Source organism: Zingiber officinale, chromosome 4A (genome assembly GCF_018446385.1).
Source record: "Zingiber officinale cultivar Zhangliang chromosome 4A, Zo_v1.1, whole genome shotgun sequence".
Taxonomy (NCBI): Eukaryota; Viridiplantae; Streptophyta; class Magnoliopsida; order Zingiberales; family Zingiberaceae; genus Zingiber; species Zingiber officinale.
Genome location: NC_055992.1, coordinates 158,174,373 through 158,186,924, shown reverse-complemented (window position 1 = coordinate 158,186,924; position 12,552 = coordinate 158,174,373). Strand labels below are relative to the sequence as shown.

Genomic DNA, 12,552 nt, shown 5'->3' with positions numbered 1-12,552 from the left:
CTATACTAGAAAGAATTGATGATTTTCAGATAGGAAAAAAAAATTTACCAAATCCTAATCAACTTCATTAAGAACTTAGCGTGATTGGATGTTAAATCCTTGATTCCATTGTGCACTATTTAGTACAATTGGACATTGAGGCTGACTTTCATGCAAAAAGTTTCAGTAGGTTAACTTCTGTAACTGTATTTCTAACATGTACTACTAGGTCATACAGGAAGAGACCAAACATCAGACTATAAATTCTACTCCCCGACAAGACTATCTTCAGAAATAGTAGGGACAAATTCAAGGATCATCAGAAGTACCTCAAGATGGATGTATCAAAACAAGACTTCACTACCTATAAACGAAAATGGATAAATGATGGAGCAATGTCATTGTCTATCATTTACCAAAAGTACCATAAACTAAATTTGTGAGTTTGTAAATTCAATAAGTATGGTGCCTTTTTAATAATACAGGCTCAAACATATTGACAGACTTTTATTTCACAAAATTTTTCAGGCTTTCTGCCAAAAAAAATAAATGGTAATCCTTTAGTAGTCTTTCATTCTAAAACAACATAAGTTTAGGTAAACTTCAAATAAACCCAGAAATTCAACTTTGAGCAATAGTTCAAAACGATGTGATTTCTTGGTCTTTGATATTCTAAACCTTTCAAATTTAATATTTTAGCTAACTATAGATGCCCTAAAAGCAAGTCTAAGGCTAAATTGCACTTTTCAATTCAAGGTTTAAAATTTCAAGCCTACAGTTTTGGTTTATAACCAGAACGATACAATTTCAGTAACATATCATAACGTGTTGATACAAATTTGGCACTTTTTTAATATATAAATATATTAATTAAAATATATTTTTATTAATATTTAATTGTTATAGATGCTTATTATTGAGTTAAATTTGAGATGTTGAATGTTGAGCTTAAATTTTGATATTATCTCGTGAAATGTTTGATGCTTATTGAGAAAAAGTCAATTTAGGGTTAGCTTAAATCCGAATAGACATGACACGATCAAGTAGGTTCAAACTAAATCTAATTTGAATTTATTTTGATCACTTTAAAATTAAATTGAATTTAAATATGCAATAATTTAAATCATAGAAGTATATTTTAAAAGATTAAAAATTATATTATATTTAATTTTTTATATTTTTCAGTAATTTGTTTCCTCCGTCTTTCTTTGTTTACCTTGTGGACAAATGAAAGAGGGAAAAAATTAAGGTTTTTTTTTTCTTGGTTTATCATGTGGCTGGATGAAGGAAGGAAAAATTAACATCCTTAAATTAACAATCCTTAAAGAGGTTTTTTCTCTCTATTTACTCTCGTGGATGGAATGAAAGAGGGAAAAAACAATGAAGGAGGAAAAAAATAATGAATGAAAGAGGAAAAAGATTAAGAGAGGAAAAGAAATTGGAATTAACTTTATAAACAAAGAAAAATTAAAATTTAAAAAATGAATAATTAAATAAATAAAAACACGGCACGGCCTCGCGGCTCTATGCCAATGTTGGTTCGTTGGCGGAATGGTAAATCCTACTTGTGTTTCAAATTTAACATTTCTACTGACTAAAGATGAAATTGCCTAAATTCAACTTTTGAGTGGTAGTACCAAAAGACAATAATACTTGGTCTTTAAAATTTTGCACCTTCCAAAATCAATATTTCCTTCAACTAAAGAGGAACAAGAATGAATTTTAAGGCTAAATTGGATTTACTAAATGCACACTCGTAGTAAAACTGCATCATATTTTATGGAATATAATTTTGGATTGGTAGGAACAACACATGCAGAAAGGTTAACATAGCATAAATAAAAATATTAAGATGGATGTATAGAGTTACTAAAAATGATAAAATAAAAAATACTCGCATCTAACAGCAATTAATTGTTGTTCTAAATGAAGAAAAAATGAGAGAAAATAAGCTGAGATGGCATAGTCATGTTGAAAAAGGACCAATAGATTCTATATTTAGAGGAGAATTAATACTAGCATAAGGCTCAAAGGATAGAGAGACCAAAGGAAACATTTGTCATTATAATATAAATGGCTTAATCGATCTAAATATTTCTCGATTTATTTGGTAGATGGAAATTCTCCCCCACCATTTAGTATCAGAAAAGGTTATCGACAGATACAGCTCATTCAAAAAACGGACCTAAAATGGTATGGATCCATCCACACAAGGAAAGTGAGACGAACCGATGGATCCAAGGCCGATGCCGAGGATGAGCAGCGCGACAGTGTAGGGGACGCGCGTCCCATTCAGTAGATGCCTCGATGCTATTCCGAGCAAGAGCGATATCCCGAAAAAGATCACGGCGTCATCCGGTGACGAGGAGTCGTGGGGAGCAGGATCCTCCGCGACCGCCGCCATTCTTCACCTTCCCTGACCTCGGCAAGCCGGCGCCACACCCAAATCCAAAACCTCGCCAAGAGATCGCCACCCCAGGCCCGACGAGGAGAAGAGGACAGCGAGATCCCGTTGCTCCCTCCCCGCCCTCCCTCCTCTCTACTTATAAGACCCAAAGGGTCTGGGGAGTAGTCTCACACTGTGCCTCGTTCTACTCGTGCAGAAGAATAAAACGAGGACAGCAAAGAACAAGAAAAAGAAACAGAAAAAGCAGCGGCCAGGAATTCGAACAGGGGAAGGGAGGGGAGGCGACGGAATTACCGTGATAAAGTTTAATTCTCTATAATTTTTTTTTAATTCTGAATTTGCAAATTAATTAATATCGTAATATTTCAGAAAAAATTGATATTTGAATTCTTTTGAATAATTAACGCTCTGTCACATTGTAACTTTAATTTAAGATTTTCAAAAGCTTAGGACATCTCTTTCTTCCTGTCACTGAAAATTAAAAAGCTGGATATAATTTTTCCAACCAGCTTCTTTATCTCTTTCTTCTTGTTATTTGTGGGGATAAAAAAAGTTCAAAATCTCTTATCTATTGGAGATGCTCTTACTTATATAAGATTTGATGATTTTTATAGAAAAATTGCAATGCCTTCGTGCCTTTACTTTTGATTTTGACTAGAAAAAGTTAAAATGTTTTGATGATGTTTTAGTTGTTAAAATCAAAATGAATGAGTTTTTATGAAGTCATATATGTCTTACTTATAATTTTTAATTTTAATCATTAAGGAGTCATTAAAATATTCTTCAACAATTTTTAATGATAAATCATAATATAAATTCAGTAGCTTCAATAATATATAGAAGTTAACTGATAGCTGCTATATGTTAGTTTTTATATGTTTTGTTTATTATGATTAAATTATATTCATTTAAAATATAATGAGTATCATGAAATCTTCATCGTTTGATTTATTTATTGAAATATTATTTTAATTCAGTTTTCACTCATAAAATTAAAATTAAAATGATATAAAATTATTTTGTAAAATTTAGAATACTAACTTTTACATGTTGTGGAAATTAGTATTTATATAGTCGAATGATCAAATAATATATGGCAAAAACTAGTTATTAGATTCTATAATTATAAAAGTTAGTTGTTAGTTTCCATCTGATCAAATAATTAGATAATATAAAAATATTTTGTACCGATGATTTTAAAAGGATACATAGCGACACTCATTTTATTTTAATTAAAAATAAATTACTCATCATATTAAAACACAAATATTGGACACCCATTTAATTTTTGTCAAAATATTTTTACAAGTTCTAAATATTTATATTAAAATATACATCTTAAAAATATATATACTTGTAAAAATATTTTCCAAAAAATAAAATACAATGTCCATTAAAATGATTTTTTTATTAAATATTATTTAAAATATCTATTAATATTTTAAATAAAAGTATGACGTGAAACTCAATCTGTCCAAATACTTGTTTGCGGGTCCCAACCGTGTGGCGGTGGGCCCACCCGCGAACGACTTAAATCGAAAGTGACGGCAACTCAAGTTGTACATCCATTGACGAAATGTTAATAATGGACTTATTAATGCAATTATTAGGCACACACAATTGTACCTATTTATTAAATAAATAATACATATATTTTTTTTAAATAAAACCTTTCACTTTTGACTTTTTGCATTTATTAATAACTTAGAGCCTGCTAGGTGATACTTTGCTATATGATTGTACTCCAATTATTTTCTTTAACAAGTTAGGTTTTCCTACTTTGCTCGATCCATCATCTATTCTACTCGTTTGCTCATCCTACAGTAGTATCGGTCCATTCATGATGATAAAAAGTGAATACGTTCGTCCTTAGTACCTCCATCAATCTGTCACAGGATCAACACGGAGGAGATAAATTACGGACGACTACCAACCTTTGGAATAAAGTATCGATCCATCCATGATCCATCTTCAATTTGTTTGATTCGCGTAACTATAACTAGTTCAACTTGCTTGATTGACTCGCTCTACTGACTTCGTTTAACTTACTAATATACTTAGTCTATCATTTTGTTTTTTTAATATACCGTGTCGAGTTGGTATGATTTATCTATAGTTCTTGCATAATAATTTTTATTATTTGTCGTTGACTTGAGAGAAATCTAAGATCACATTGAATCTAGTAGCGACAATGACAATGAGACTTGAGGAATTTAAAATTTAGCTAAATGGGTTAAGGGACTAGGTAGCTAAATTATTGAAAGGTCAAATTAGAAACCCTGTGAATTTTAACTTTTCAAAGTAACAAAAAGGAATTTGAATTTGATTGGATATATTTTTTAAAAAGAGATAATTTTGTTTTACACTTGTTTAATTTGTGAATATATAAATAAAATAAATCATTAAAATTTTAAAAATAATATCATGCTGATTTATTAATATACAGAGCCTTTAAAAATAATCTATAAATACTAAAAATTTCTAATTTTCCAATTAAAGTCCCTTCTGCATTCAAAATTATAATTTTACCCTTATGTTTTTCAAAAAAAAAATATGGAACCGTCACATCAGCGACCCCTAGAGCCAGTCCCACGGATATGGAGGGAGATAAATATAGGTATACAGCTGAAATCGCATAGTCGGGACGCTAACCCCAGGTAATGATACCCTTATGTATCTCAAGTTATGTGGTATAATGGTCACTCACTCGTTCCAATCGTTTCTCATCGTCGACCATATAACGAGCAGGGGCAGGCCGGCTAGCTTGCACCCACCGATCTTAAGTCTTAACAATGGTTTTCACTGAATAATTCAAAAGTCTTACCAATCATTAAAGTGGCAAGCAGCGTGACTCCAACTAACACCATGGAACTTGATTCGCTGACAAGCATAGTTTTGCTCGGATTGTGGAGGATCGATCATAATTTTTATTTTCTTTCTATATTCGACTTCTCAATGAAGCTCCAACTTTCGATCGTGTGTGTGGAGGTTCATCAATTGGGTCGACATCTATGTATCTTTGTTTAAGGAGGAGGTCCTATATGACTAGGCCATCAAGAAGTTTAGCGAAACATTGCTCCGTGTCCCTCCACATAAACTTCGATATACTCATGAATCAATTATGGAAAGGAAGAGAAGGGAAAAGAAAATAATCCCTTGGGAAGAGAGAGATCTGTTGGGAAGATAGGAGGATGAAACCCGAGAAGGAAAAGAACACCCCGTACACGGTACACCTCTCGTGCTCGCAAGCGGCTGTGCTCACACTCTCGAGCAGCAAGCTCCCATGCTTGCAGTTGTGAGTGCGAATGACACTTCGGGGACACCCGCTCTGCTGAGAGCAGATCCTCTGGTCCGCAAATTACGGATCAGGGGATGATCCATTACATGAGGACCCTTGATTTGGATGGACCTCATATTTAAATAGATGGGGTCCATCCAAATCAAGGATCCATATCAGTGGACCATCCTCTGATCCGCAATTTACGGACCAGAAGATCATTACTGTGCTCTGCTGCCCGTGCATTCACTTAACTTAGTTGAAATTAGTTTTATCAAAATTATTTCATTGCATTTTATTAAGCTTGTTTTTTTTCCAACTGTAGATCATTGAAGAAATTACATCAACTTCTAGAGAAAGAAACAATTATCAAGTTTGGAGAAAAAGTTACACCGGATGAGTGCGTTTAGACATTTTATAGGATTTTGTTGTATAGCGTCCACAAAGAGAAGGCTCCATTCAAGAATACATCTTCATCGAAGACACATTCAACTTATAAATAGTAATCCTTTGTGTGATCCCTTAGCATACCAAAAATATCACAACTCATGACACTATTAGTTAACATATTTAAGAATTGAAATTCGAAAGCAATGACATTTAAATTCTCCAATATGATTATGTCATTCATAGTGAAAGATATAACATTATTGCTTAGAATCCTAAATAAAGAAGATAGATTCTAATATTGCTTCGGTGAATTATTTGAAAAAAAACTCAATTAAAAAAATTTAATAAATCCATATTAAAAAACCATGAATTCAGATGTTTTGTTATTTTATAAATTTTAAATTTGATATTTTTTCTTATGTTTTGCTTGCTTGTACATATAAACTACCTTTAGGGTTTATAGATATATATCATCGATAATTTTAACAATCTACAAAGTTATAATTAGGTTAAGACGATATATAATTATATGACTTCTCAATTCTTAATATTTAGGGATATTTTTTCATTAAAGACTCCTAGTCTTACTCTCACTATCTTATACAACAACAATCAAGCCTTTTCTCAACAACAGCAACCTCTCACCATCTTATATGAAAGAATTTACAAGTTTACTTACAGTAAATTTTAATTAGTGAGTTAATTTATTTCACAAATAGGTTATGACATATGTTTAATTTGTTGAACATGTCCCTACTCAACAACCAACAAAAATTTACAACCGAGAATAAATAAATGAAAGTCTACTTATTCTCATACAAATAAAGAGTTAAATTACAACCCAGATGATCATTACGTATATTTCAACTATTGTTGAATTCATATTATATAATTTAAATTTTTTAATTAATTGTGTATTATTATTGATATTCTCCCTATGCCAAGATTGATTTACTTGGAACACCGACTACACAATTTAATATAGAATCACAAGAAGTTGTAGGATGGACTCCGCGGGTCATCCGAGTTGGTATGTGACAGGTATTGTCACAATGAGATCGCAGGGTCAATCCTCGGGACAGCTGGGGAATAAATCCCCTATCCCCGTATTACACCTAGTCCATCACATGCTCGCTCGGATGCTGCGAATTACCTCCCTCGTGATGGCCTTGGATCGGATACGACGGGGGCACTGGGAAAGCGTTTCGTTTTTTTTTTTCTTTTTGCCACAACAAGAAGTTGTAGGATGTCCAGATTACATTGCAAAGGAAAAATTAATCCAATTGCTTATCGATCCAGAGTTAGCTAAACTAAATGAAGAACGCTAGATTTAAGTTTTGAGCATCCATCCATGTTTATTTTTTCACAAAGAAGGCAAAGCATTTGTCTGTCGGGACTTGGAGATTTCATTGCAAAAAAGGTGTAACCGTCACCTTAGGGGACTTGGAGATTTCATTGTGCAAAGGCGGGTCCCGCCGCCCAGCGGCCCCCTAGACTTGGAGATTTCATTGTGCAAAAAAGGCGGATCCCGCCGCCCAGCGGCCCCCTAGGCCTGGCCCCACAGGGATCCTAGGAGGAGGTAAATCAGCGGTGAATGCTGGCCCAGTTAAAGCGTGGTGTCTCCGGATTTAACACAGCCGGCCCAGATTATTCATCCAGTGCGCGTCCGTGGACCTTCGACCCTACGACTCATTGTGCAAGGATGCCACGCCTTAACCGGTTGATCCAGCCCGCGGGGGCAGACTTGGAGATTTCATGCACGCACACAAAGTGGTTTAGACGTTTCCTTTGGTTTGGGCGAACAGGTGATTATTTCGTGGAAAGGAGGGTATAATGGAAATGTGCTATGCGTTTTTGGAATTATGAAACATAGATACGTGAAATGGATAGTATGGAAACATGTATGCGGTTCAGTAAAATTAGGTGGAAATACTTATTTCATGGTGATCTCAAGTTTAGGGAGAGGAGCAATGTGCATTTTGCTCTTATAAAGGATATACAAGGAGTGTATTTGGAGGTGTAAACAACATATAATACACACAATATTTAGGAGCAAGTACCTGTATACTTTACCTATTTTGAGCGTTTGAAGTTTCAGATGTCTGGCAGAAGAATAGATTACTGAGGGAATCAATCCTGATAATGACTTCCTCACCTCCTGATTCGTCACTCGAGTTATCTTCACCATCCTTTCTGATTGGTAATGGAGGGTCTGTGCCCAATCTGCTAGCAGATCCTGCTGGAGCTAGCCTGTTTTTGAGACTACTGCTTTCTGATTGAACTGACACAAGAGTTCTGGTATCGTTCACCGATCGCAATGGAAGTCTAGGGTATGACAGGCTGTATGAACGATTCACTGATGAACCCATCGGGTCATTTCTGCAATAGCTGCTTGGGATATTGGCCTGCATTAAAGAACATTCAGTTTGATTGTGAAATTGTTTATTACTTGCAAGGAGAAAAAATGGTGTTGCTTTATAGATTCACAGACCAAGCTCCCATAAGCTGGTAAACTAGCTGTTTGCTTGTCGGATTCTTTAGGATTCTGATGATCTCCTCTCCCCTTGAACAAATTCTCTGGCCAGCTGAGCAAGCCGGCATGCTCCTTGCTTAGAGTTCTTTGAGGTTGACCGGGGAGAGAAATCCATGAAGCGGATCTCTTTGAAAGAGAAGCCTCAGTCTCTGGCACAGCAAGGTCAAAAAAGATCACCCTAGCCTTTGTTTCTACCTGGTAGCCAGAGGCAGCATGACAAAAGCTGAGATTGTTCATGCCTGCAATCAAACGAAGTAACTCAAAAGGTTAGTTCAAAAACTAAGAATGATGAAAGAAATATTAGCTTGCAGCAAGCAACAGTTATTGAAAGGGGAACATGGCAAATCCTGAATACACTTGGGAATAATAATAAAACGAAAGCACAGTTCAAATAATGCTCAAAAACTGTTTCCAGTGTTTTCTCATAGATTCACAGTCCAATCCCCCATTTGTGCAAAAATAAACTGTTTCTTAGCAGTTGTTTAGCAATGCTTGTACCTTAGAAGTTGTATAACTCTTATCTCTTCGTAATAAAACGATAGTACAATTACACACAAGCAACTTGCAATGTATATGAAGATGCATAAATCAATTTTGAGAAACACTTGCACTTGTACTAGCAGCCTGTTCAACCAGCAGATAAACACTCCGTTGTTTAAACCTTCTAGCTTCTATATACAGGAATTTTTCCTATGAAACTATCCATCAGTTGCACTTGTACTACAATGATATGGATGACTTATTATTCACTATTCACTGTGTTAGAATTTGTGACCCGAACTCCATTTGCATCCGACCTGATTTGTATTCCATTTGGATCCGACCTGATTCATTACCCTATATATATAATGTAGGGTTTTGTGGTTTGAGGTGTTTTTGAAGATTCTGCCGTCTCTGCTTTTGGCCACCATTGTACCAATTTCGATATAGTGAAAGTTTCTCCTCTTCCCGTGGTTTTTTACCCGCAAGGGTTTCCACGTAAAATCTTGGTGTTCTATTCGCTCTATATTTCATTAAGTTTTTGGTTGGATTCTATCAAACTGGTATCAGAGTCTGGTTTGTTTTGTTTTCTTTCGAATTAATGGCAACAATGAAGTACAATATTCCGCTGTTGGATCAAAACACCAGATTCTCGTTGTGAGGTGAAGATGAGAGCTGTTCTAGCCCAAAGGGATTTAGATGGTGCTCTGTTAGGGATTGATAATATGTCATCATTGTGGACCGTTGAGGAGAAGAGTCGCAAAGATCGCAAAGCTCTCTCTCAGATTCATCTACATCTGTTGAACCAGATTCTTCAAGACTGCTTGAAAGAAACGTCCGCTGCGACACTGTGGAGAAAATTGGAGCAATTGTGTATGACGAAAAGTCTCACCAATAAGTTGCATCTGAAGCAACGTCTCCACTCACATCGAATGTCAGAGGGTACAATTCTAGAAGACCACTTGATAGTGTTTAAGGAAATCATTTCTGATTTGGAATCTGGAATCCATGGAAGTAAAGTATGACGAGGAGGACTTAGCCTTGATTTTACTGTGTTCGCTGCCTACTTCGTATGCGATTTTCAGTATACACTCATGATTCCTTAACATTGGATGAGGTGTATGATGCTTTGCTGTCTAAGGAGAAGCTGGATAAGCTTGTAGGTGGATTAGAGGCAAAGAGCGAGAGTTTAGTTGCTCGAGGGACACCTCATGAGAGAAGTTCAAGTGGTGATTCCTGGGGCAGGTCAAAGTCCAGGAACAACAAGGACAAGACGTGTCGATATTGTAAGAAGAAGGGTCACATTAAGTTAGAGTGTTACAAGATGCAAATAAGAACAACTGAACAACAGATCTGAGCAGAAGGGAAAATAGCCAGAGAAATCTAGCGTTGCTGATGTTGTTGAGGACTATAGTGATGGAGAACTTCTAGTCGCATCTAATGGTGACCCTAGATCCAGTGAGGAATGGATTCTGGATTCCAGCTATACGTTTCACATGTGTCCCAATCGGGACTGGTTTGCTACATATGAAACTGTCTCAAAAGGCATTGTGTTGATGGGAAACAATTCCTCTTGTAAGATTACTGGTATTAGATCAGTCAGGGTGAAGATGTTTGATAGAGCCATTCAAACCTTGGTTGATGTAAGGCACGTTCCAAATATGTAGAGAAATCTGATCTTACCCTTGATTCTAAAGGGTATAAGTACACTGGTGAAGGTGGAGTTCTAAAGGTTAACAGAGGATCTCTTATAGTGATGAAGGGGATCAGAAGAGCTGCCAGTTTATACGTTCTTCATGGCTGCATAGTTACAGGCGATGCTGCTGTCGCTAGTTCATCTATGTCTGATTCTGATGTCACGAGACTTTGACATATGCGTCTCGGTCACATGAGTGAGAATGAAATGATCGAATTGAGCAAAAGAGGACTTCTTGATGGACATAGTATTACGAAGCTGAAGTTCTGTGAGCAGTGTTCTTGGAAAGCATAAGAGAGTCAAATTTTCAGCAGGCATCCACAACACAAAGGGGACACTTGACTACATACATTCTAATCTTTGGGGGCATCGAGACTGTTATCTAAGGGTGGCTCGTTCTACATGTTGATGATTATTGATGATTTCTCCATGAAGGTTTGGGCATTTTTCTTGAAAAAGAAGAGTGACATTTTTACTACTTGACTACATACATTCTAATCTTTGGGGGCCCTCTCCTCTCTCTCTCTCTCTCTCTCTCTCTCTTTTGCTCGCCCAACACTTTTTCTTTTCCTCTACCATCACCACTTGGAACTAGGGTAACTACTGTCGCTTGGAACCACAACAATGTCTTCATAACTCTCTTTCGTTTTCCCTCTCTCCTTTTACTTCTTTGATCACCCAATACTAAGGGGTTAAGGGGCTCCATATTCATTGGTTCCACATAGACAAATGCAATAGTCCATAAATTAAATATTAATATTACAACAACAACAACAATCAAGTCTTATTCCACTAAGAGGGGCTAGCTATATGGATCATTCTACACCATTGAGCTCTACCTCCTACTATATCATCATCTACATTTAAATAATTTTTTTCTTATTTTATTGTTGTTAACCATTCTTCTTTGGCCTTTCTCTTCCTCATTTAATGTGTGTATTTGTCATAATTTACATCACCTAACTGGAGCATTTATTGGTCGTTGGTTTGACATAGACAAATGCAATAGTCCATTATAAATTAAATATTAATACAACAACCCATCTTTATCCCACTAAGTGAGGTCGGCTATATGAATCTTTCTATGTCATTGGGTTCTCCCTTACTATATTATCATCTATATTTAAATAAATTTTATTTTATTTTATTGTTATTAACCAAGTCTTCTTTAGTTTTTCTCTTTTTTTTTTTTTTTTAAGAAGGTAAATATATTACTAAAATAGAATATTATAGACGACACACCTAGGGGGCGGCTAAAAACCGAAACACATGAGTTTGCATCATTAGCAACATGCTATCTATATTTAGAACAACCCCCTCAAGTAGGCACTTGTTCCTAGCTTGCCAAAGAAGAAAAATCGTAGCCAAAAACCTGGCTTTTGTGGTACTATGTATGTGTTATGTTTGAGAGGTGTCCTAAGACAATTGTTTTATGAGTTGCACTATTTGTTTTGATAAATAAAGATTCACTATTTGAGTGTACATTGTTTATGTGTTTGAATGATCTTAAACTCACTTACTGAATACCCGCAATACGATTCATAACATAAGAGGATTTGTGATTATATCTCAACTAGTGAGCATTTTTATATGTGTAATTATGAAAGTATTGGAATATTCCCTAGTCAATGAATTGATGTATCTGGACATTATCAATTCTGTGAGACTAGCACGGATTATACTCCTTGGTCTGACCAAGTAGCTGTTACTCACTAGCTGGAGACATTGGGATGTCGAGAGTTAAGCGTGGGTGCTAGTTATGGTAATTAGTTTATTGGAGTGACCTGCTG

The 12,552-nt window shown here is 35.5% G+C and overlaps 2 protein-coding genes across 6 annotated transcripts in view; both read right to left on the bottom strand.

The window, feature by feature from the left end:
• The window catches only part of LOC121971879 (sodium/hydrogen exchanger 8-like), a 163,312-nt gene that overhangs the window by 52,198 nt on the left and 98,562 nt on the right, over positions 1-12,552 (bottom strand). The window contains exon 1 of one of the 2 annotated variants that reach the window (XM_042523368.1): positions 2,209-2,589. The exons of the other annotated variant lie outside the window; for it this stretch is intronic. Within the exon in view, the coding sequence (XP_042379302.1) occupies positions 2,209-2,383 (175 nt within the window). The 5' untranslated portion in view covers positions 2,384-2,589. Of the gene's footprint in view, positions 1-2,208; positions 2,590-12,552 lie in introns of those variants that run through there. 2 annotated transcript variants of the gene reach the window in all.
• Positions 7,941-12,552, bottom strand: part of LOC121971880 (sodium/hydrogen exchanger 8-like) — a 121,868-nt gene continuing 117,256 nt past the window's right edge. For all 4 annotated transcript variants that reach the window (XM_042523373.1, XM_042523370.1, XM_042523372.1 and 1 more), the window contains 2 exons: positions 8,545-8,825; positions 7,941-8,458 (listed from right to left, as the gene is read on the bottom strand). In XM_042523373.1, the coding sequence (XP_042379307.1) occupies positions 8,123-8,458; positions 8,545-8,825 (617 nt within the window). In that variant the 3' untranslated portion in view covers positions 7,941-8,122. The remainder of the gene's footprint in view (positions 8,459-8,544; positions 8,826-12,552) is intronic.